The sequence below is a fragment of the Mesoplodon mirus genome, assembly GCF_964341445.2.
Source record: "Mesoplodon mirus genome assembly, chromosome: 19".
In the NCBI taxonomy this organism is placed as follows: Eukaryota; Metazoa; Chordata; class Mammalia; order Artiodactyla; family Ziphiidae; genus Mesoplodon; species Mesoplodon mirus.
Window position 1 is genome coordinate 60,615,584 of NC_138995.1, and position 23,635 is coordinate 60,639,218.

Genomic DNA, 23,635 nt, shown 5'->3' on the forward strand with positions numbered 1-23,635 from the left:
AAGGAAAGGAAGTAGACTCAGAGGATTATGTACATGAACTCAATAGACAAAGAAACTAGTGAGAGAACCAGGATGTGCATCTGGACTTACAGTGTGAGACAACATATTCTTAAGATGACCCTCAACCCAAGCAGCCCAACAGACTAAAGTACCAAGACAATTTAATGAAAGAATAACTGAAAAACTGGTGCAACTCAAAAGAATATTTATAGTGGGGGGAAAAAAGGGATCTCCATCTGAACTCTACAGGTGTACAGAAATTAGCTCAAAGTTAAAAGTTCTGGCTATTAGGAAAAAATGCTTCTATTGACAATTTTTTACAGCACGTTAATGTGGATAAATGTTTACATACATTTTGGGTATATCTGTAAAATCAGAATTCTTAGGTGTGATATTGTGATTTATTAAAAATACGGACTCGGTGATTCAGATGAGAAATTCATTACTTCTACTCACAACTTATTTGCCAAAACTGGTCCCTTGGCTTGCCTTGATGGAACAGGGCTGCGAAATTAGATAATGGGCAAAAAGAGTAAGAGACGTTGCACTAAAATCAATATACAGAATAAAAGTAGGAAAAAGAAAATATATTTAACATCAGTAACCAGTGTGAGACCTCGGAGTTTTCTGTTTCCTCCATGTGAACCCCCAACTACCTTCAGGGGTCATAAAAAAGGGAAAGTCTCTACTACACTCTAGTGACGTTCATTAGGAACTTGTAATTGTCTGTGGGAATTGGTAAATGGGAACAAGGTTTTTCAGAAACATTCTCAGCTCACCAAGTGTGCACTGTCATTGAAACACAGCTGAATTGATGTTGCGGTTCTAGGAGATGGTATGTCAGAATAAAAACCACATCTTAGAGATTGGCTGTGTCCCTCCCACCCAACACTCTTACACTACACTAAGCCCACAGTTCCAGCAGCAGGAAGGCATCAGCAAAGTAATTTGCTGAGGCAAAAGAGTATGTAAGGGGAAAAGCAGTACATGCTCACATCTCAAACATGCAATGCTCTAGGGTAGAAACTAATCCAGTGGCAAAGACACAGAGGAAGGGAGAATAACTGTGAAAAATGAACGGACTTTGTGGAGAAAAATTACAGTTCCTGAGGACCACAACAATCCCTGACTGGTACTACTATAATTTAACCTAAAGTTCACTGATGGTGGTTGTGGATGGTGGTTATCTATGAAGCATGTAATATGATATTAAATTTATCTATAACTTTAAATCTAATTTGCCTGACATAAAAGAGCCCTGACACTATTTTCGTGGTAAAAGAGTAATTGCTATAAAATGTCCATGATATAACGAAAATATTTTTCTAAATAACTCCTATAAAACTATGTGCCCTTGAAGCAGAAAACATTCTGAAATGTTATATCATCTGTAAATCAAAATTAAATATTAATAAATGCAATATTCTCTAGTTATATTAACAGCAAAGTCTGAGCATTTTAAGGATATGATTACATTAGTTAAGAATGTGAACACAAGAAAGAATGCTACTAAAATATTAACTATAAATATACTTTAAACAAAGAAATGTATTGGCTTTAGAATATCAAAAATTCATGCTAACACTCCATGTGATCAAACATTAAAATTAGCCTACCTCTCAAATTACTAGAAATCATACCATTATATTTCTTAACATTAGCTTTGCAAGGAGAAAAATGAAACCAATGAGGAGTGATATCAGCCGGATAGCAGAAAAGTAAACAACAGGCACTCATTAACACATGAGGAACCCAAGTTTAAAACCATATATAAACATACAAGCCTTTGGGAAAACTCTGAAAACGAGTTAATAAGCCATACCACCCAAGCAATTGCCTATCCCGAAAACACTAAACCGAAAAGTGTAGGAAAGTTCATGACAATGTGCTAGCCTTTGACTCCCCAGTTCTTTCTTAAATTGCATTGAGATTGAACTGGAGGAAGCCTCCCAATTTTCAGAGGTGCCTTCAGGAGGAATGATAATAAAAACCACAATGAGAAATTACATCATGCCTCTTTGAATAGCTCTCATTAAAAAGACCAGAGGTAGGGCTTCCCTGGTGGCGCAGTGGTTGAGAGTCCGCCTGCCAATGCAGGGGACATGGGTTCGTGCCCCGGTCCGGGAAGATCTCACATGCCGCGGAGCGGCTGGGCCCGTGAGCCATGGCCGCTGAGCCTGCACGTCCGGAGCCTGTGCTCCGCAGCAGGAGAGGCCACAACAGTGAGAGGCCCACGTACCACAAAAAAAAAAAAAGAAAAAAAGACCAGAGGTGACAATTGTTATTGAGAATGGGGATAAAATGGAATTCTAGTACTTTGAGACATGGGTTTGTGGCACTCCTCAAAAATCAGAAAAAAAACCTGGAAAGGCTTATCAGTCAGGCTCTGTTGATACTTTCTCACATCCATGATGATCACTCCACTACATAGCTTGAAGTGATTTGTACGTAGCAGAAAAATATTACAGGGCTCCCCTGGTGGCGCAGTGGTTAAGAATCCACCTGCCAACGCAGGGGACACAGGTTCAAGCCCTAGCCTGGGAAGATTCTTCATGCCACGGAGCAACTAAGCCCGTGTGCCACAACTACTGAGGCTGCACTTTAGAGCCCGTGAGCCACAACTACCGAGCCCGCATGCCAAAACTACTGAAGCCTGCATGCCACAACTACTGAAGCCTGTGCACCTACAGCCTGTGCTCCACAACAAGAGAAGCCACCACAATGAGAAGCCCGCACGCCACAACAAAGAGTAGCCCCCGCTTGCCGCAACTAGAGAAAAGCCCGTGCGTAGCAATGAAGACCCAACACAGCCAAAAACAAATTAAAAAAATTTTTTTAAAAAGAAATGGCTCAGGGATCTAAACAAGAAGTCAGGGATTGGGACAGATCAATGCAGGTTCTGAGGTGCCAGATGGAATCAAAGAGCAGCCAGTGTTTTCCCATCTTCTGATGAGGCTTCCTAAGAATATCAAACGGGGACGGAAACAGGAAATGTTCAGGCATTGGCGACTGGACTGACAACTGAGCATACAGTGGAATCATGCCCTGAAGGAGAGAAGAAAGGGCAAGGGGCCTCCATAAAACAGCCTGCCTCATGCTCCTCAATGACAAGCAACAGCAAGTTCACAGGAGCCAGATGGCGAGTGTCGTAGATCATGATAAAAATTGTGCTTTTGTGTCTGTTTGAGCAGCAGACCCACTGGAGGGTGAAAGAATACATTTTACGTGTTGAAGGACAGAGCCCTATAACTGTCTGACCAGGGCAGAGTTCCCAAACACTATTAATAATGCGGCTTCCCTTCTGCCTTTCTGAGATCTGACCTGTGTTCACACTTTGATAAATCCCCAAGCTGCATTCATGTCAGTCTCCACAGCCCAGCATTCTGCCTCTTGCTACAATATGGGTAAAAGATTCAGATGATAAACAGAAATTCCTATACCTGAGAAAAAAGAAACATGGTTTGCTGTGGCTTTTCCAGAAATATGGTTCTTTATTCAGCTAAGGATTGAGGACACTACTGAGGGGTCTAGAAAAATATTTCAGAAACTTACCCACTGCTTGCCTCCTTCTGAACAGGGAACAGTTAAAATGCAGAAATCCACTCCCTCTTGCGAGAACACTGGAATCACAACTAACTGCTGGACAATCCTCGACAGGAAGACACTGGAACTCACCAGAAAAGATAACCCACATCCAAAGACAAAGGAGAAGCCACAATGAGACGGTAGGAGGGGCGCAATCACAATAAAATCTAATCCCATAACTGCTGGGTGGGTGACCCACAAACTGGAGAACACTTATACCACAGAAGTCCACCCACTGGAGTGAAGGTTCTGAGCCCCATGTCAGGCTTCCGAACCTGGGGGTCCAGCAATGGGAGGAAGAGTTCCCAGAGAATCAGACTTTGAAGCCTAGCAGGATTTGACTGCAGGACTTTGACAGGACTGGGGGAAACAGAGACTCCACTCTTGGAGGGCACACACAAAGTAGTGTGCACATCGGGACCAGGGGAAGGAGCAGTGACCCCAGGGGAGACTGAACCAGACCTACCTGCTAGTGTTGGAGGGTCTCCTGCAGAGGAGGGGGTTGGCTCTGTCTCACCGTGAGGACAAGGACACTGGCAGCAGAAGTTCTGGGAAGTACTCCTTGGCGTGAGCGCTCCCAGAGTCCGCCATTAGCCCCACCAAAGAGCCTGGGTAGGCTCCAGTGTTGGGTCACCTCAGGCCAAACAACCAACAGGGAGGGGACCCAGACCCACCCATCAGCAGACAAGCGGATTAAAGTTTTACTGAGCTCTGCCCACCAGAGCAACACCCAGCTCTACCCACCACCAGTCCCTCCCATCAGGAAACGTGCACAAGCCTCTCAGATAGCCGCATCCACCAGAGGGCAGCCAGCAGAAGCAAGAAGAACTACAATCCTGCAGCCTGTGGAACAAAAACCACATTCACAGAAAGACAGACAAGATGAAAAGGCAGAGGGCTATGAACCAGATGAAGGAACAAGATAAAACCCCAGAAAAACAACTAAATGAAGTGCAATTAGGCAACCTGCCAGAAAAAGAATTCAGAATAATGATAGTGAAGATGATCCAGGACCTTGGAAAAAGAATGGAGGCAAAGATCGAGAAGACTCGAGAAATGTTTAACAAAGACCTAGAAGAATTAAAGAACAAACAAACAGATGAACAATACAATGATTGAAACAAAAAATACACTAGAAGGAATCAATAGCAGAATAACTGAGGCAGAAGAACCGATAAGTGACCTGGAAGACAGAATGGTGGAATACACTGCTGCGGAACAGAATAAAGAAAAAAGAATGAAAAGAAATGAAGACAGCCTAAGAGACCTCTAGGACAACATTAAATGCAACAACATTCGCATTATAGGGATCCCAGAAGGAGAAGAGAGAGAGAGAAAGGGCCTGAGAAAATATTTGAAGAGATTATAGTTGAAAACTTCCCTAACATGGGAAAGGAAATAGCCACCCAAGTCCAGGAAGCGCAGAGAGTCCATACAGGATAAACCCAAGGAGAAACACGCCGAAACATATAGTAATCAAATTGGCAAAAATTAAAGACAAAGAAAAATTATTGAAAGCAGCAAGGGAAAATGACAAATAACATACAAGGGAACTCCCATAAGGTTAACAGCTGATTTCTCAGCAGAAATTCTACAAGCCAGAAGGAAGTGGCATGATATACTTAAAGTGATGAAAGGGAAAAACCTACAACCAAGATTACTCTACCCAGCAAGGATCTCATTCAGATTTGATGGAGAAATCAAAAGCTTTACAGATAAGCAAAAGCTAAGAGAATTCAGCACCACCAAACCAGCTCTACAACAAACGCTAAAGGAACTTCTCTAAGTGGGAAACACAAGAGAAGAAAAGGACCTACAAAAATAAACCCAAAACGATTAAGAAAATGGTCACAGGAACATACATATCGATAATTACCTTAAACATGAATGGATTAAATGCTCCAACCAAAAGACACAGGCTTGCTGAATGGATACAAAAACAAGACACATATATATATGCTGTCTACAAGAGACCCACTTCAGACCTAGGGACACATACAGACTGAAAGTGAGGGGATGGAAAAAGATATTCCATGCAAATGGCAATCAAAAGAAAGCTGGAGGGGCTTCCCTGGTGGCACAGTGGTTGAGAGTCCGCCTGCCGATGCAGGGGACACGGGTTCGTGCCCTGGTCCAGGAGGATCCCACATGCCGCAGAGCGGCTGGGCCCGTGAGCCATGGCCGCTGAGCCTGCACGTCCAGAGCCTGTGCTCCGCAACGGGAGAAGCTACATCAGTGAGAGGCCTGCGTACCGCAAAAAAAAAAAAAAAAGAAAGAAAGCTGGAGTAGCAATACTCATATCAGATAAAATAGACTTTAAAATAAAGAATGTTACAAGAGACAAGGAAGGACAATACATACTGATGAAGGGATCAATCCAAGAAGAAGATATAACAATTATAAATATATATGCACCCAACATAGGAGCACCTCAATACATAAGGCAACCGCTAGCATCTATAAAAGAGGAAATCGACAGTGACACAATAATAGTAGGGGACTTTAACACCTCACTTACACCAATGGACAGATCATCCAAACAGAAAATAAAAGAAGGAAACACAAGCTTTAAATGACACAATAGACCAGAGAGATTTAATTGATATTTATAGGACATTCCATCCAAAAACAGCAGATTACACTTTCTTCTCAAGTGCACACAGAACATTCTCCAGGATAGATCACATCTTGGGTCACAAATCAAGCCTCAGTAAATTTAAGAAAATTAAAATCATATCAAGCATCTTTTCTGACCACAACGCTATGAGATTAGAAATCAATTACAGGGAAAAAAACATAAAAAACAAAAACACGTGGAGGCTAAACAATACGTTACTAAATAACCAAGTAATCACTGAAGAAATCAAAGAGGAAATCAAAAAATACCTAAAGATAAATGACAATGAAAACACAATGATCCAAAACCTATGGGATGCAGCAAAAGCAGTTCCAAGAGGGAAGTTTATAGCTATACAAGCCTACCTCAACAAACAAGAAAAATCTCAAATAAACAATCTAACCTTACACCTAAAGGAACTAGAGAAAGAAGAACAAACAAAAGCGAAAGTTAGCAGAAGGAAAGAAATCATAAAGATCAGAGCAGAAATAAATGAAATACAAACAAAGAAAACAATAGCAAAGATCAATAAAACTAAAAGCTGGTTCTTTGAGAAGATAAACAAAATTGATAAACCATTAGCCAATCTCATCAAGAAAAAGAGGGAGAGGACTCAAATCAATAAAGTTAGAAATGAAAAAGGAGAACTTACAACAGACACCGCAGAAATACAAAGCATCCTAAGAGACTACTACAAGCAACACTAAGCCAATAAAATGGACAACCTGGAAGAAATGGACAAATTTTTAGAAAGGTGTAACCTCCCAAGACTGAACCAGGGAGAAATAGACAATATGAACAGACCAATCACAAGTAATGGAATTGAAACTGTGATTAAAAATCTTCCAAAAAATGAAAGTCCAGGACCAGATGGCTTCACAGGTGAATTCTAACAAATATTTAGAGAAGAGCTAACACCCATCCTTCTCAAACTCTTCCAAAAATTGCAGAGGAAGGAACACTCCCAAACTCATTCTATGAGGCCACCATCACCCTGATACCCAAACCAGACAAAGAAACTACAAAAAAAGAAAATTACAGACCAATATCACTGATGAACACAGATGCAAAAATCCTCAACAAAATACTAGCAAACAGAATCCAGCAACATATTAAAAGGATCATACACCATGATCAAGTGGGATTTATCCCAGGGATGCAAGGATTCTTCAATACACGCAAATCAATCAATGTGATACACAATATTAACAAATTGAAGAATAAAAACCATATGATCGGGCTTCCTTGGTGGTGCAGTGGTTAAGAATCTGCCTGCCAATGCAGGGGACACGGGTTCGAGCCCTGGTGTGGGAAGATCCCACATGCCGTGGAGCAACTAAGCCCATGTGCCACAACTACTGATGCTGCGCTCTAGAGCCTGTGAGCCACAACTACTGAGCCCATGTGTCACAACTACTGAAGCCCGCATGCCTAGAGCCCATCCTCCACAACAAAAGAAGCCACCACAATGAAGCCTGTGCACCACAAGCAAGAGTAGCCCTTGCTCGTTGCAACTAGAGAAAGCCCACGCACAGCAATGAAGACCCAACACAGCCAATAATAAATACAAATAAAATAAATTTTGTTTAAAAACCCCCATGATCATCTCAATAGATGCAGAAAAAGCTTTTGACAAAATTCAACACCCATTTATAATAAAAACTCTCCAGAAAGTGGGCACAGAAGGAACCTACCTCAACATAATAAAGGCCATATATGACAAACCCGCAGCAAACATCATTCTCAATGGTAAAAAACTGAAAGCATTTCCTCTAAGCTCAGGAACAAGACAAGGATGTCCACTCTCACCACTATTTTTCAACACAGTTTTGGAAGTCTTCGCCATGGCAATCAGAGAAGAAAAAGAAATAAAAGGAATACAAATTGGAAAAGAAGAAGTAAAACTGTCATTGTTTGCAGATGACATGATACCATACAAAGAGAATCCTAAAGATGCCACCAGAAAACTACTAGGGCTAATCAATGAATTTGGTAAAGTTGCATGATACAATATTAATGCACAGAAATCTCTTGCATTCCTATACACTAATGATGAAAAATCTGAAAGAGAAATTAAGGAAACACTCCCATTTACCATTGCAACAAAAAGAATAAAGTACCTAGGAATAACCCTACCTAGGGAGACAAAAGACCTGTATGCAGAAAAGTATAAGACACTGATGAAAGAAATTAAAGATGATACCAACAGATGGAGAGATATACCATGTTCTTGGATTGGAATACTCAATACTGTGAAAATGACTATACTACCCAAAGCAATCTACAGATTGAATGCAATCCCTATCAAATTACCAATGGCATTTTTTACAGAACTAGAACAAATCATCTTAAAATTTGTATGAAGACACAAAAGACCCCGAATAGCCAAAGCTGTCCTTTGGGAAAAAATTGGAGCTGGAGGAATCAGACTCCCTGACTTCAGACTGTACTACAAAGCTACAGTAATCAAGACAATATGGTACTGGCACAAAAACAGAAACACAGATCAATGGAACAATATAGAAAGCCCAGAATTAAACCCATGCACCTACGGTCAACTAATCTATGACAAAGGAGGCAAAGATATACAATGGAGAAAAGACAGTCTCTTCAATAACTGGTGCTGGGAAAACTGGACAGCTACATGTAAAAGAATGAAATTAGAACACTCCCTAACACCATACACAAAAAATAAACTCAAAATGGATTTGAGACCTAAATGTAAGACCAGACACTATAAAACTCTTAGAGGAAAACATAGGAAGAACACTCTTTGACATAAATCCCAGCAAGGTCTTTTTTGATCCACCTCCTACAGTAATGGAAATAAAAACAAAAATAGGGCTTCCCTGGTGGCGCAGTGGTTCAGAGTCCGCCTGCTGATGCAGGGGACACGGGTTTGTGCCCCAGTCCGGGAAGATCCCACATGCCGCGGAGCGGCTGGGCCAGTGAGCCATGGCCGCAGAGCCTGTGGTCTGCAACGGCAGAGGCCACAACGGTGGGAGGCCCGCGTACCACAAAAAAAAATAAATAAATAAAATAAAATAAAATAAAAAATAAACAAATGGGACCTAATGAAACAAGCTTTTGCACAGCAAAGGGAACCATAAACAAGATGAAAAGACAACCCTCAAAATGGGAGAAAATATTTGCAAACAAATCAATGGACAAAGGATTAATCTCCAAAATATATAAACAGCTCATGCAGCTCAATATTAAAGAAACAAACAACCCAATCCAAAAATGGGCAGAAGACCTAAATAGACATTTCTCCAAAGAAGACTTACAGATGGCCAAGAAGCACATGAAAAGCTGTTCAACATCACTAATTATTAGAGAAATGCAAATCAAAACTACAATGAGGTATCACCTCACACCAGTTAGAATGGGCATCATCAGAAAATCTACAAGCAACAAATGCTGGAGAGGGTGTGGAGAAAAGGCAACCCTCTTGCACTGTTGGTGGGAATGTCAATTGATACAGCCACTGTGGAGAACAGTATGGAGGTTCCTTACAAAACTAAAAGTAGAATTACCATATGACTCAGCAATCCCACTACTGGGCATATACCCAGAGAAAACCGTAATTCAAAAAGACACATGCACCCCAATGTTCATTGCAGCACTATTTACAATAGCCAGGTCATGGAAGCAACCTAAATGCCCACTGACAGACGAATGGATAAAGAAGATGCAGTACATATATACAATGGAATATTACTCAGCCATAAAAAGGAACGAAATAGTCGTGGATGGATCTAGAGACTGTCATACAGAGTGAAGTAAGTCAGAAAGAGAAAAACAAATATCGTATATTAACACATATATGTGGAACCTAGAAAAATGGTATAGATGAACCGGTTTGCAGGACAGAAATTGAGACACAGATGTAGAGAACAAACGTATGGACACCAAGGGGCAAAAGCAGCAGGGGGTGGGGGTGGTGATGTGATGAATTGGGAGATTGGGATTGACATGTATACACTGATATGTATAAAATGGATGACTAGTAAGAACCTGCTATATAAAAAAATAAATAAAATTAAATTCAAAAAAAAGAAAACGCAGAAATGCAGCTCACTTCCTACAACTCCTAACTCAAAAGTACATGGGTAGAAAACAGGAAAGTGGGTATGTCCAAAATTTCCAATGAACTTTATAAATATGTAAGCTCTAAAACATCTCCTGATGTAGCATGAAGTGGACAGATCATCTGAGGAAAGTTAGGTTTAAACTGATGCTGGGACTTCCCTGGCGGTCTAGTGGTTAACACATCGTGCTTCCAATGCAGGGTTGCAGGGGACGTGGGTTTGAGGCCTGGTCGGGGAACTAAGATCACACATGCCGTGCTGTTCAGTGAGGCCATAAAGTAAATAACTAAAACTTCTGATGTTGCATCCTGAAGCTTTTCATATCTCGGTCAGCAGGCATTTTAGATCAGTCAAGAAAAACAGGTGCTCCCAAGAGGCACAGAAGGGAAAATGCAAAGATACCCAAGGGCAGATAGCAACATCTAGAGGGAAGTTATCCTCACCCACGGAGATCAGGTTCCTGTAGGTCTCCAACATCACGTCCCTGTATAAGGCCCTCTGGGCAGGGTCCAGGCATTCCCACTCCTCCTCAGTGAATTCTATGGCCACATCCTTGTATGTTAACGGTCCCTGAAATGAAAACACATTTCACCAAGGGGCCCTGAGGAGAGTCCTCATTTTCACACCAAATGACAAGAGAAGGGTAAGGATCAATTCAGTTGAAGTATGTATTCTGACAGATCTATGTAAAGGGATTCAAAGCAAATTGTACGTCTCTAAGTTTTATTTCTTATGCTTTTTCATAAAATTATGATATCTTACAATTAATGTGGATTTTTCATATTTGTGGACAATACATGAAATATAATACATACAAATAAAATTCAATAATTCGTTGTCTATGCAGAAGCATTACACATTATGTTTTAAAAACTAAGTGATATTCAATATCTAGATGAGTTACGGGTATGAGCTGTGAGTTCAGAAATGACAAAGGCCACAGTGGCTTTAAACAAAAGTCACAATGAGGGGTGTTGTCTCAGGACATATTTTTGCTTTTTTTTTTATTCATTTGAATATCAGAATTTTTGGCGAGATGAAAAAGTATCAACTCTACTAAGTGGTACTAACATGAAAATAACAGAATACTTTAAGGGAAATCTCAGTAAAATAATTATATTCAAAAATATACATACCATTTTTCTCCATTTAAACATACATAAGCAGGCATTAACAAAAGCCATAAAAAGTTTGTTTTTCCTACTAATAAAACATTGATGCAACATTATAAATTTTATTAGTATTATGCATAATTTCCACAGATTAAGAAACAAATTATCACAAAAACAAAGTTAACAATTCCTGGAGAATTAAAAATCATGACAAATAAGAATATGGAAAAAATATATTGTAATTAAGCAAGAACACTTCACCAAATGATACGATAAGAAGGAAATAAGAAGGAAACACTCAGGACTTCCCTGGTGGTCCAGTGGTTAAGACTCCATGCTTCCACTGCACGGGGCATGGGTTGGATCCGTGGTCGGGGAACTAAGATCCCACATGCCATGAGGTGCGGCCAAAAAAACTTTTTTTTAATTAAAAAACAAAAGAAGAAGAAGGAAACAGTGCATTCTCTCTGAAGTTACAGTGGAGTGAAGGGAGCTGGCCAGGGCTCCTGCCTTTCACCACTGTACAGTGTGCCTGAGCAGGGACCACTAGAGGAAGTAACAGGAGGAAAACAGAGAACAAGAACAAGAAACTCAGAGAGAGTGTGTCAGAGTTGGAACGGTTAACATTCACAAATATAAGGACGTGGAAAGGCGAAAAGTGAAAGGAAAAAAAAATTCCATCCTAATGACAGCAGGGGCGACTACATTATATCAGACGAAATAAAATAAGTACACAAACACGAGACAAAATACATTATATAACAGTAAAAGGGTAAAATTACCAAAAGCTAGAACAATTATAAATATGTATACATCTAACATCATTGCTCGCCCTAAGATGAAGCAAATCTTAACAGAAATAAAGAGAGAAATAGGTAGCACAATATTAGTATCAGATTTCAATATCCTGGGTTTACCTACACATGGAAACAAAAAGATCAATAAGGAAACAAACAGAAGACTTGAAAAGCACTACAGTACAACTGTACCTAACAGACAGGTACAGAACACCTCACCCAACAACAGCAGCAGAAAACACAGCCTTCTCCAACACGCGTAAAACACTCTCCAGGACAGACCACATCTCCCACAAAACAAATCTGAACAAATTAGAGAAGACGGAGATCATAAAGAGTATCTTCCCTAAGCACAAGGAAATAAAACTGCAAATAGAAAGCGGAAGCAAAACAGGAAAATCTGCCACATGTGGAAATTACACAGCTCATTCTTTTTTTTTTTTTTTTTTTTTTTTCTTTTTGCGGTATGCGGGCCTCTCACTGTTGTGGCCTCTCCCGTTGCGGAGCACAGGCTCCGGACGCGCAGGCCCAGCGGCCGTGGCTCACGGGCCCAGCCGCTCCGCGGCATATGGGATCCTCCCAGACCGGGGCACGAACCCGTATCCCCTGCATCGGCAGGCGGACTCTCAACCACCGCGCCACCAGGGAGGCCCACACAGCTCATTCTTAAAGAAGCAATCACCAAAGAAGAAATCACAAGGAAAATGTAAGAATACTTGAATGAAAACAAAAAGACTACATACGAAAATTTCTAACAGACAGTGAAAGCGGTACTAAAGGGGAAGTCCACACTGCTAAATGCTTACAACAAAAAGGAGAAAGATGCACACTCCACCCTACTGTTCAAGAAACTACTGAATGTCCCAGACAGAGCCATTGGACACCAAGAAAAAATTCAAAGTTATCCAAACTGAAAAAGAAGTAAAATTATCTTATTTTTAGGTGACAAGTTTTATATGTAGAAATCAAAAAGATTCCAACAGAAAGCAACTACTCCAAAGAGCGGCGTTAGAAAAGTTGCAGCATAAAAAATGAGCACGCAAAAATCAGTTGCATTTCTTTTATTATTTTTTTTAAACAGTAGTTCTGGGGTTTTTTGTTTGTTCGTTTGTTTGTTTGTTTAATATTTGTTGATTTCTTTATTTGGCTGCTCTGGGTCTTAAAGAATGCAAGCTCTTAGTTGCAGCATGCAAACTCTTAGTTGCGGCACGCATGTGGGATCTATTCCCTGACCAGGGATCAAACCCGGGGCCCCTGCAATGGGAGCACTTAACCACTGGACCACTAGGGAAGTCCCCAGTTGCATTTCTATACACAATGAACAATGTCAACAGAAACTTAGAGAACGATCCTATTTTCTAAAGCATCAATGGGATCCAATACAGAGGGAAAAAATGAGCCAAGTAGGTGAAAGACGTGTTCACTGAAAACCACTAAGAGTTCTAAGAGAAATCCATGGAGATACAAATAAATAAAAAGACACTTTGCACTCATGGATTGGAAAAGTTAATAAGTCTAAAAATCACTGTATTACCAAGAGAGTTCTATAGATTCAATGGAATCCGAATCAAAATTTCAATGGCAATTTTTGGAGTAATAGAAAAAATAATGCTAAAATTCATAGGCAGTCACAGGGACCCCAAATAGCCAAAATACTCTTGAAAAAGAAGATAGAGGCCATTACTTTTAGATTTCGAAACATATTACAAAGTAATCAAGATGATGTGGTACTGGCATAAACACAGATACATAAACCAGTGGAGCAGATTAGAAAACTAAGAAATAATCCTTGGTAAATACAAAAATGTGTTGGCAAGGATGCCAAGACTACACAAAGGGGAAAGGACAGTCTCAGTAAGAAATGGTGCTGAGAAAACAGATATCTACTAGCAAAAGAATGAACCTGGTGGGGCTGGACTTCCCTCGTGGTCCAGTGGTTAAGAATCGGTCTTGCAATACAGGGGACGCCAGTTCGATCCCGATCAGAGAACGAAGATCCCACATGCCTCAGGGCAACTAAGCCCGAGTGCCACAACTACAGAGCCCACACTCCACAACTAGAGAGAAGCCAGTGCTACAATTAGAGAGAACCATGTGCACCGCAACGAAGAGGCCGTTTGGCGCAACTAAGACCTGACATAGCCAAAAATATAAATAAATAAACAAACATTTTTTAAAATAACTAAAAAAAAAGGGACAAGGGCCTTCCCTGGTGGCGCAGTGGTTGAGAGTCCGCCTGCTGATGCAGGGGACACGGCCCCGGTCCGGGAGGATCCCGCATGCCGCGGAGCGGCTGGGCCCATGGGCCATGGCCGCTGGGCCTGCGCGTCCGGAGCCTGTGCTCCGCAACGGGAGAGGCCGCAACAGTGAGAGGCCCGCGTACCGCAAAAAAAATAAAATAAAATAAAAGGGACTTCCACAGTGGCGCAGTGGTTAAAAACCCGCCTGCCAATGCACGGGACATGGGTTCGAGCCCTGGTCCAGGAAGATCCTACATGCTGCGGAGCAACTAAGCCTGTGTGCCACAACTACTGAGCCTGCGCTCTAGAGCCCACGAGCCACAACTACTGAGCCTGGGTGCCACAACTACTGAAGCTGGTGTGCCTACAGCCATGCTCCGCAACAAGAGAAGCCACCACAATGAGACACCCACGCACCGCAATGAAGAGTAGCCCCCACTTGCCAAAACTAGAGAAAGCCTGCGCACAGCAACAAAGACCCAATGCAGCCAAAAATAAATAAATAAATTTATATTAAAAAACAAATAATGAAGTTGGGGACTTCCCTGGTGGTCCAATGGTTAAGACCCTGTGCTCCCAATGCACGGGGCCAGGTTTGATCACTGGGCAGGGAACTAGATCCCACATGCATGCCACAACTAAGAGTCTGCATGCCGCAACTAAAAGATCCCACACGCAGCAACGAAGATCCTGTATGCCGCAATAAAGATACCACATGCCACAACTAAGACCCAGCACTACCAAATAAATGAATAAACAAATAAATATTTTTTAAAATATTTTTAAAAATAAATTAATTAAAAAAGAGTGAACTGGAACCATACCTACATCAAAGATAAAAACTTCTGTGTGGGGCTTCCCTGGTGGCGCAGTGGATGAGAGTCCGCCTGCCAATGCAGGGGACGCGGGTTCGTGCCCCGGTCCAGGAAGATCCCACGTGCCACGGAGCAACTAGGCCCGTGAGCCACAACTACTGAGCCTGCGCGTCTGGAGCCTGTGCTCCGCAACAAGAGAGGCCACGATAGTAAGAGGCACGAGCACCGCGATGAAGAGTGGCCCCCGCTTGCCACAACTAGAGAAAGCCGTCACACAGAAATGAAGACCCAACACAGCCAAAAATTAATAAATTAATTAATAAACTCCTACCCCCAACATCTTCTTAAAAAAAAAAAAAGACAACTTCTGAGGAATGGAAGTGATGAAAAGTGACTTAAAAAATTTCCAACTGTCAGAAATTTAGGTTGATTTCACAGTTTAAATTCAATGAAGCAATAAAACACCCATTATCACTGAAGTTTGCTTCTGAATTTCCATTTCATTTGATTCTCAATCATTAGGATTAGAACAAAGTGACTCAGTCATTTAGCTTCAATTGCCTTGGAAAATGTCAGAAAGAATTTCCACTTACTGGTCTATTTTCCAGATTTTACCCCACTGTTGTGCATATTAATACCTGACTTCCATGTGCAGCTTCTTTATCCTGGTTTACAGAGAGCAGACAGTGCATCCTGATGGGGCCTCTCAACAATCCCTGCTGCCCAGTAGCACTGACACCACGTCTCTAATCCATGGGGGTGAAGCCCTGCCCAGGACTGGGCCCAGTGGAGCCTCCTCACAAGTTCCAGGCCACTGGGTCATGGGGAGACGGGATCTAAGTGGAGATGACAAGCCCTGAGGGAAGGACCCGGGTGAGTGTGAATGTACAGGTGTTAGGCGGGACACTTCAGAGTCAGAGATTAGCGAGTCCAAATAAGGGCATCTGAGGAAGAACAGACAGAAAAATCAACTGAGAATATGACATTACCTGAGAAAGAGCCATTTCTGACTCCTTTTCTCTCCTCTCCCTCCTCTTCTGAGTTTCTTCCTCAGACAACGTGAGTCTTTAGAGGTCGATCTTCAAAGTTGGAAACAGGCTGTTTAATGCTTAGAATCGACACACCCCCTTCCTGAGTCACCACCACACACACAGGGAAGCCCTCAGCATGTGGAACAGACAGTCCTCTGCTGCCCACTGTCCCAGGAGGGATCAGGACAGTAACTCCCACACAGAGACCAACAGGTGAGTTTTCCACACTTTCCTTCAGATCTCGCTCCCCTCCTGGTGAGGCCCTCATGTCCCCAGCAGCAGCGGGCACCTCAGCTGGACCCGACGATCCCCTGCAGGTCACAGACCAGCCCTGATCCAACCCCACGCAGAGCAGAGCCCTCACCCTCAGCCCAGATCTCAGCCCTCGGGAATGGGGGGACCTGGAGCCATGATGCTCAGTGACGGATCCAGACTGCAATCACTTCGGGCACGTTACATACTACTGAGGCTGCACACCACACTGATGATATGAAGGGAAATCTCTAGTCAGGGGGTAGAAAACACACATATGCAAAATGCCTCATCCATCCAATGTGAAGTCTGGATTGAGCACCACTCACAGGAAGCAAGACCAGCACACCTCCCACCTTTTTTTCCAGATGTATAGATATATAACCGATGAATAAAAATTCTGTACCTATGAAGAATACACTGTGACTGCATCCAGTTTCCCCCCTTCTATCTGCATTGCTATGTGCTTCCATTTCATTCTATTTGGGTCTCCCTATTTCTTTCTCTTTCTCTTCCCCTCCACTCTCCTGCTGTGTCTGCCCTCCTCTCTATTTCTTTTCTCACACCTGTCCTGCCCCACTCTGCAAGCTGTTCCCCCTCCTGATGTTCTCTCTCTCCACCCTCCCTGACTGTCCTAAATCTCTATGCATTTCTGCCTCTTTCTTCCCTTTTCTGTGCTCCCTCTCTGCCCTCCAGGTGACACCCCTTCCATCCCTGTTACTCTCCCTTCCGCCCCACGCTCTGGCGTGGCAAGTGGCTGTGCTTCCTTCCTGCTCTCCCTCTTCTTCTGCTCTTCTGATCATCCCTTGTCCTCATACTCTCCCCGCACCACAGTGCTGTGAAGGCCATGGTTCCACCTTTTATCCTCTCTCCGACTCTCTGTGTGAAGCGCCTCACCACTGTTAGCCGCCCGCTCCCGGTGATCCAGAGCCCCTCTCTCTATGTTGAGCAACATCCAGAGCCTCTCTCTCTATGCTGCTCTATGTCAAAGTCTGGACATCCAGCTTTTTATATACTTCTCTATTTCGTTCACTTGCTCCTTTCAAGGCATAATCGCGTTCATTGTACAGTCTATTTACAAGTCGCTCAGCCATCCTCTATGTTGCTATCGATGCTCCCTCATTCTTTTGCCTCAGGTGTTCTACTTCTCTCTCAGTCTCTCTGTCTCTGCTTCTCCTGATCGCCTCGCCAACATATTTACAGGGATGGAGACTGAATAAGATGCCCGCCAACCGCAAGAGACCATTTTCCATCGGGTGGAATTTGGGATGGAAGAACCATGGGTGTCACACATCTGGCCCAGGTCACCTCCCCCAACGCAGGGTGAGAGGAAGGGCTGACTACGAACGGGAGGCCGGGGGAGCAGAAGGACCGGCCCCAGGAGACGCGAGGGCAGAGGGGCTGGGAGGGAGGAAAGGAGTTTCCGGAGAGGGGCGGGCCCTGCAGAAACCCAGGACCGGGGAGAGACCTCTGCGGGGCGACCCGCCTGCCCTCCAGGGGCCGAGAGGGCGAGGCTGGGGGTGTGTGGGGGGGGTGCGGCGTGCATCCACCTCACGGAAGAGGACGTTACATGGAGGGCCGAGGGGGAGGGCGGAGGTACTAAAGGGTTTTAAACAGGAAAATGTTGCGAATGAAGGTGTCTACCTGGACCGAAGGCGGAAAAGCCAAGAGAACCGACAAGCCTCAGAACGAATTCAAACCCAAAGGAAAACATACCCGACCTGTATCGGCGACGTCTGGATTTACTTCGGCCGGAGGGTCGGGTGACGGGATTTTAGGTCCGAAGTGACTCGGAGACCCTGAGGATGGAGTAAGGGGGGACCGCGTAGCACAGATTTACACTAGAAAAGAGAAATTCACGCTCCGCAAAGCGATCGTCGTTCCAAGAACTAAACTTCCGGTTCCGTAAGAAATTGCGCACGCGCAGGTTTAGAGGCGGAACTTCCAGGAGCGCGGCCTGGGCGGAGCGCTACCTGTGAGAGGCTGCGGGAGGAGGGCCCTAACCGAGTGCACTCAGTCGGCGTCTGGAGGCGGGGCGGGTAACGGTACTTTCATGTACCATGAAAACGCTCGTCTTAAGTTCTTATCTGCAACAGGTTTAAGATAAAAGCTTTCAGTTGTGTCTGAAACTAAGATGTTTCCTCCTGACAAGTTGAAAACGATTTCAATAAAAAGCGTGAGAGCAGGTTTCTCTCACGTCCCGCTCCTGCAGCATAAGCAATTCAGTGGTTGGGAACGTGGGTCTCCAAGTGGTAGCTGTGGGGCGCTAGTTCCATCCCGGAACGTTTCCTGCAATTAGAATTAATTTAGGCAGTTCAAGGAAAGAGCTGGACGTGGCTCTATATTACAAACTAGAATGGAAGATACAAAACTTTCCTTGTGTAGAATGAGCCCATTCATGCTGACACCTTACCGAACAGTTTTTCCTTTTTGTTTCTCATTCAGCCGGGTGGCCGAATGAGGCTGAATGACAACACGTGTCAGTTCCAGAGGCTCAGGGACAAATCCCGGAGTCTTGAGACTGGAGGACTAAGCCGTGTGATAATTTCCGTCACTAACCATTGCTTTAAAAAGAGCAATTCGCAATAGGGCTTCCCTGGTGGCGCAGTGGTTGAGAGTCTGCCTTCCGATGTAGAGAATACAGGTTCGTGCCGCGGTCTGGGGAGATCCCACATGCCGCGAAGTGGCTGGGCCCGTGAGCCGTGGCCGCTGAGCCTGCGCGTCCGTGAGCCTGTGCTCCGCAACGGGAGAGGACACAACAGTGAGAGGTCCGCGTACCGCAAAAAAATAAAATAAAAATAAATAAAAGGAGCAATACACTGTAAAAATTTGTTGTAAATTGCATTGTTCATTTTTTCCCCCAAAGTGTTTTATTTGCCTCTTAAAACTTTTCCCCCCAGTTTTATTGAGATGTACTTGACATACATCACTGTATGAATTTAAGGTGTACAGCATAATGTTCTGACTTTCATATGTTGAAATAGTTATCAATAAGCTTAGTAAGCATCCATTATCCCATATAGGTACCATAAAAAGAGAAAGCAAACAAAAAACGGAAAAAATATTTTTCTTTTTATGAGAATGTCGAATGGAAAAAATGCACAACGCGAGAGGTGTGCATTGTTTTATTTGGGGCAAAATGAGGACTATACTCCAGGAGACAGTCTCACATAGCTCTGAGGAACTGGTCTGAAGAGGTAGGGGGAAAAGTCACTATAACTGTGATTTTGGTGAAGGGGGATACATGCGATCAAGCACACATTTTTGCAGAATGTCGCTACCAGTCCTGCGGAGGTTTCTGCTAGTCATGAGGAGCAGATGTCTCCATTAATGATTTTTTTTTTTTTTTTTTGCGGTAGGCGGGCCTCTCACTGTTGTGGCCTCTCCCGTTGCGGAGCACAGGCTCCGGACGCACAGGCCCAGCGGCCATGGCTCACGGGCCCAGCCGCTCCGCAGCATGTGGGATCTTCCCGGACCGGGGCACGAACCCGTGTCCCCTGCATCGGCAGGCGGACTCTCAACCACTGCGCCACCAGGGAAGCCCTCCATTAATGATTTAGTGCTTATCTAGATACGAGGAGATTCAAGAATTTGGGCTCATAAAATCTTCTCCTGAAAATATCTAAATATCCCAAGGCCTGTTCTGACCGTTTTTACAGCGCACAGAGTGCTTCATTCCTGATCTACACCCTAAAATACTTTTAGGGTGTCTTGAAGGTCACCCAATGCACCAGCTATTGATTTAAGCCTTGTAGAGTCAGATGGCAAGTTCCAAGTTTAGTTTGCAGCGCCCCCTCATGGCCATAAGTTCAAACCTGTTCGGGAGGCATTTCATGACCATTTCATAGCATGGTGCTAGGAATGCTCATTCCTAGGTCGGGGAAGGATTTTATTGATAGGCCACTCACTGCGCTATTACTGGACTAGGCCTTATTAACAGTAGCAAAACGTCTCTGGACCACCTTACTATTCTGTTATGGTACACGGTGGGAAAAAAATCCCTCTTGTTGCTTCTTCCCATGTCTAGAGTTACACTGTTATAGTCATTGATCTCATAAAAACTACCTATCCGGTCAAGTCCTTCAGGTCACCTACTCATCATTATTTTTATCAGAGGCTCAGTCACACATTTGGTAATACAAGAAACAATCGCCTTCTGAAACAGTCAAAATAGAATATAGCAAGTAACACTGATAGAGTTATAAGTAAATATTTAAGCCAAGAGCTTCCTACGCCAAACCAGATTTTGAAGAAGTCAAGACTAGGGAATGGGTCACCTTAAGGCTGAAATCTGACTTTTCATATGGTTCATTAAATGTGTTATATCAGAGGATTCATCAGGTATGAAAACACAGCATGCAGTTTGAATTATGGCACAGGTGCTCCCCTGAGATGCCCTAAGGATGTCAACGGCCATGCAGTTTTGTAGCACAGCTTTACTCATCATAGAGACCTCAGAATTCAGTAGGTTAATAGTCTGATTAATATCATTTAAAGCCTATTGAGTGAATTTTGTTAAGGCTCCAGTGTGGGCAATTACACTGTCCAATCCTATTGAATGTGCAAAAGTCGCTGGTAAATGATCCTAACAGTGGAATGCAGATTTCTTGACCCATCAGGGTCATACCTATGGTAAACTGGTATGGCCATCTCCAAACTGGTATGTACATGACCTTGAGTCCAAGGGAATTTACAATACTATATTAGTTGGAATACTTATATTAGTTGCAGGCATACAGCATAGTGACACAGTATTTTAATATGTTATACTTCCTTAGAAGTCCTATCAAAATAATGGCTATGAATCCCTGTGCTACACAATATGTTACTTAAGATATTGCTTATCTATTTTAATTAATTTATTTTATTTATTTATTTTTGGCTGCGTTGGGTCTTCATTGCTCCCTGCGTGCTTTCTCTAGTTGCGGCGAGCGGGGGCTGCTCTTTGTTGTGGTGCGCAGGCTTTTTATTACAGTGGCTCCTCTTGTTGCAGAGCACGGGCTCTAGGCGCCCGGGCTTCAGTAGTTGCAGCACGCGGGCTCAGTAGCTGTGGCTCGTGGGCTCTAGAGCGCAGGCTCAGTAGTTTTGGCACACAGGCTTAGTTGCTCCACGGCATGTGGGATCTTCCCAGACCGGGGCTTGATCCCGTGGCTTGATCCCGTGTGCCCTGCATTGGCAGGCGGATTCTTAACCACTGCGCCAGTAGGGAAGTCCCTGCTTATCTATTTTATATCTAGAAGTTTGGATCTCTTAATATCAAATTGCTATCTTGCACCTCCTCCCTTCCTTCTCCCCACTGATAACCTACATTTTTTTTAATCTGCGAGTCTATTTCTCTGTTGCTATATATACTTCTTGGATTTATTTTCTAGATTCCACACACAAGTGATAACATATAATATTTGTCTTTGTCTAACGTATGTCACTAAGCATATTGCATGGAATATTATACTCTCAGGATAAACAACAAAGACAGCTGACAAATCTGTTTCTAACATCTTTTCCCTTTACCTTTCTCTGTTTTTGAGGTGGAAATATAAAATTCAAAAATTCTCATTTCTTATTAAAATTAGCTAATATTCGGAAAAACGTAAAATTATTGTTTTCATGAAAATGGGACAAAATCTAAAAATTAAAAGGGTTTTGCCTCTCAATCTTCACCCTTCTTAGTCATAAGAAGCCATGTTGCTATAAGGCAAGTGAAGAGGGAATTTTCTGGTGGTCCAGCAGTTAGGACTCGGAGCTTCCACTGCAAGGGCCTGGGTTTGATCCCTGGTGGGGGAACTAAGATCATGGAAGCCACGCAGCATGGCCAGAAAACAAAAGTGAAGAAGAAATGGTCATGGAGGTAGAAGGAGGAGAGGACCCATCACATCCCACACGGCACCCTCTGGACTTCCCGTGACGTGAGAATGAGAAACTTCCTACTTCTTTCAGTTACTAATTTCCAGGTGGTTTGTCACTCACAAGTAAAAACTATCTAACCTGACAAATAGGATTTTTACTTTGTGACGGCCTCCTGTCAAGCAGAAATTTCCCTTTTGGTGACTGAAGCAGCAAACAAACAAAACAACTTACTGCTGAAAAATGCGGACAGTCATCAGAGCATCCAGTGAGTCACAGCAGTAACATCAAAATCACTGATGAATGATCACCGTAACAAATAAAATAATGCTAAAAGTTCGAAACATGAAAATCATCAAAACTTGACACAGAGACACCAAGTGACCAAATGCTCTTGGAAAAAGAGCACAAAGATTGGTTCAGGCACGGTTGCTACAAGCCTTCAATTTCCAAAATGCAGCATCTGTGAAGCCAATAAAGTAAAGTGCAATAAAAAGAGGTATGCTTGGGACTTCCCTGGCGGTCCAGTGTTAAGACTCTGAGCTTCCACTGCAGGGGGTGAGGGTTCAATCCCTGGTTGGGGAACTAAGATCCTACATGCCACACAGAGCAACCAAAAAAAAAAAAAAAAGAAAAAAAGGAAGAAAGAAAGAAAAGAGGTATGCTTGTATAAAAATAAGTTACCATAACAACAATTATATATGATGATAACCCATTTAAAAATGGCAAGAAATACTCATAAAATTAACTACGGATACTGAGTAAAGAATCGAAAACAATTTGCCTTAAGAGATTATTTTTGCAATCAGACAACATGGCTTCACATCCTGACTCAGGCACTTGCTAAGATGGAGCTGAATGAGTCTTTAAACCAGTATTTGTACTATGTTCCTTCATTTCTGAAATGAGAATAAACATCAGTATCCTTTTCAACGATGAAAATTCAATGAGTTATTATGCTTAAAGCATTAATAACAATGATTCTTACTTGAAGTCTGGTAAGAAAGATAATAGAGATTGAAATTAAGGGAATTCCCTGGAGGTCCAGTAGTTAGGACACCGTGCTTTCACTGCTATGAGGTTGGACCCCTGGTCCTATAACTAAGATCCCACAAGCCATGTGGTGGAGCCAAAAAAAAAAAAAAAAAAGCGAAATTAAGATCACTTTTTAAAAATAAATTTATATTAATTTATCTATTTCTTTATTTTTGGCTGCATTGGGTCTTCGTTGCTGTGTGTGGGCTTCCTCTA

The 23,635-nt window shown here is 42.9% G+C and overlaps 1 protein-coding gene across 10 annotated transcripts in view; it reads right to left on the reverse strand.

Moving 5' to 3' along the window:
- The window catches only part of LOC309794915 (uncharacterized protein), a 385,639-nt gene that overhangs the window by 4,050 nt on the left and 357,954 nt on the right, over positions 1-23,635 (reverse strand). Inside the window, exons 1-4 of one of the 10 annotated variants that reach the window (XM_082606849.1) lie at positions 18,262-18,399; positions 16,247-16,336; positions 10,737-10,863; positions 457-504 (exon numbers count right to left, since the gene is read on the reverse strand). In XM_082606849.1, the coding sequence (XP_082462975.1) occupies positions 457-504; positions 10,737-10,863; positions 16,247-16,261 (190 nt within the window). In that variant the 5' untranslated portion in view covers positions 16,262-16,336; positions 18,262-18,399. Of the gene's footprint in view, positions 1-456; positions 505-3,321; positions 3,441-3,552; positions 3,850-10,736; positions 10,864-15,895; positions 16,202-16,246; positions 16,337-18,256; positions 18,400-23,635 lie in introns of those variants that run through there. The other 9 variants (XM_082606846.1, XM_082606848.1, XM_082606850.1 and 6 more) reach the window with 9 other exon arrangements.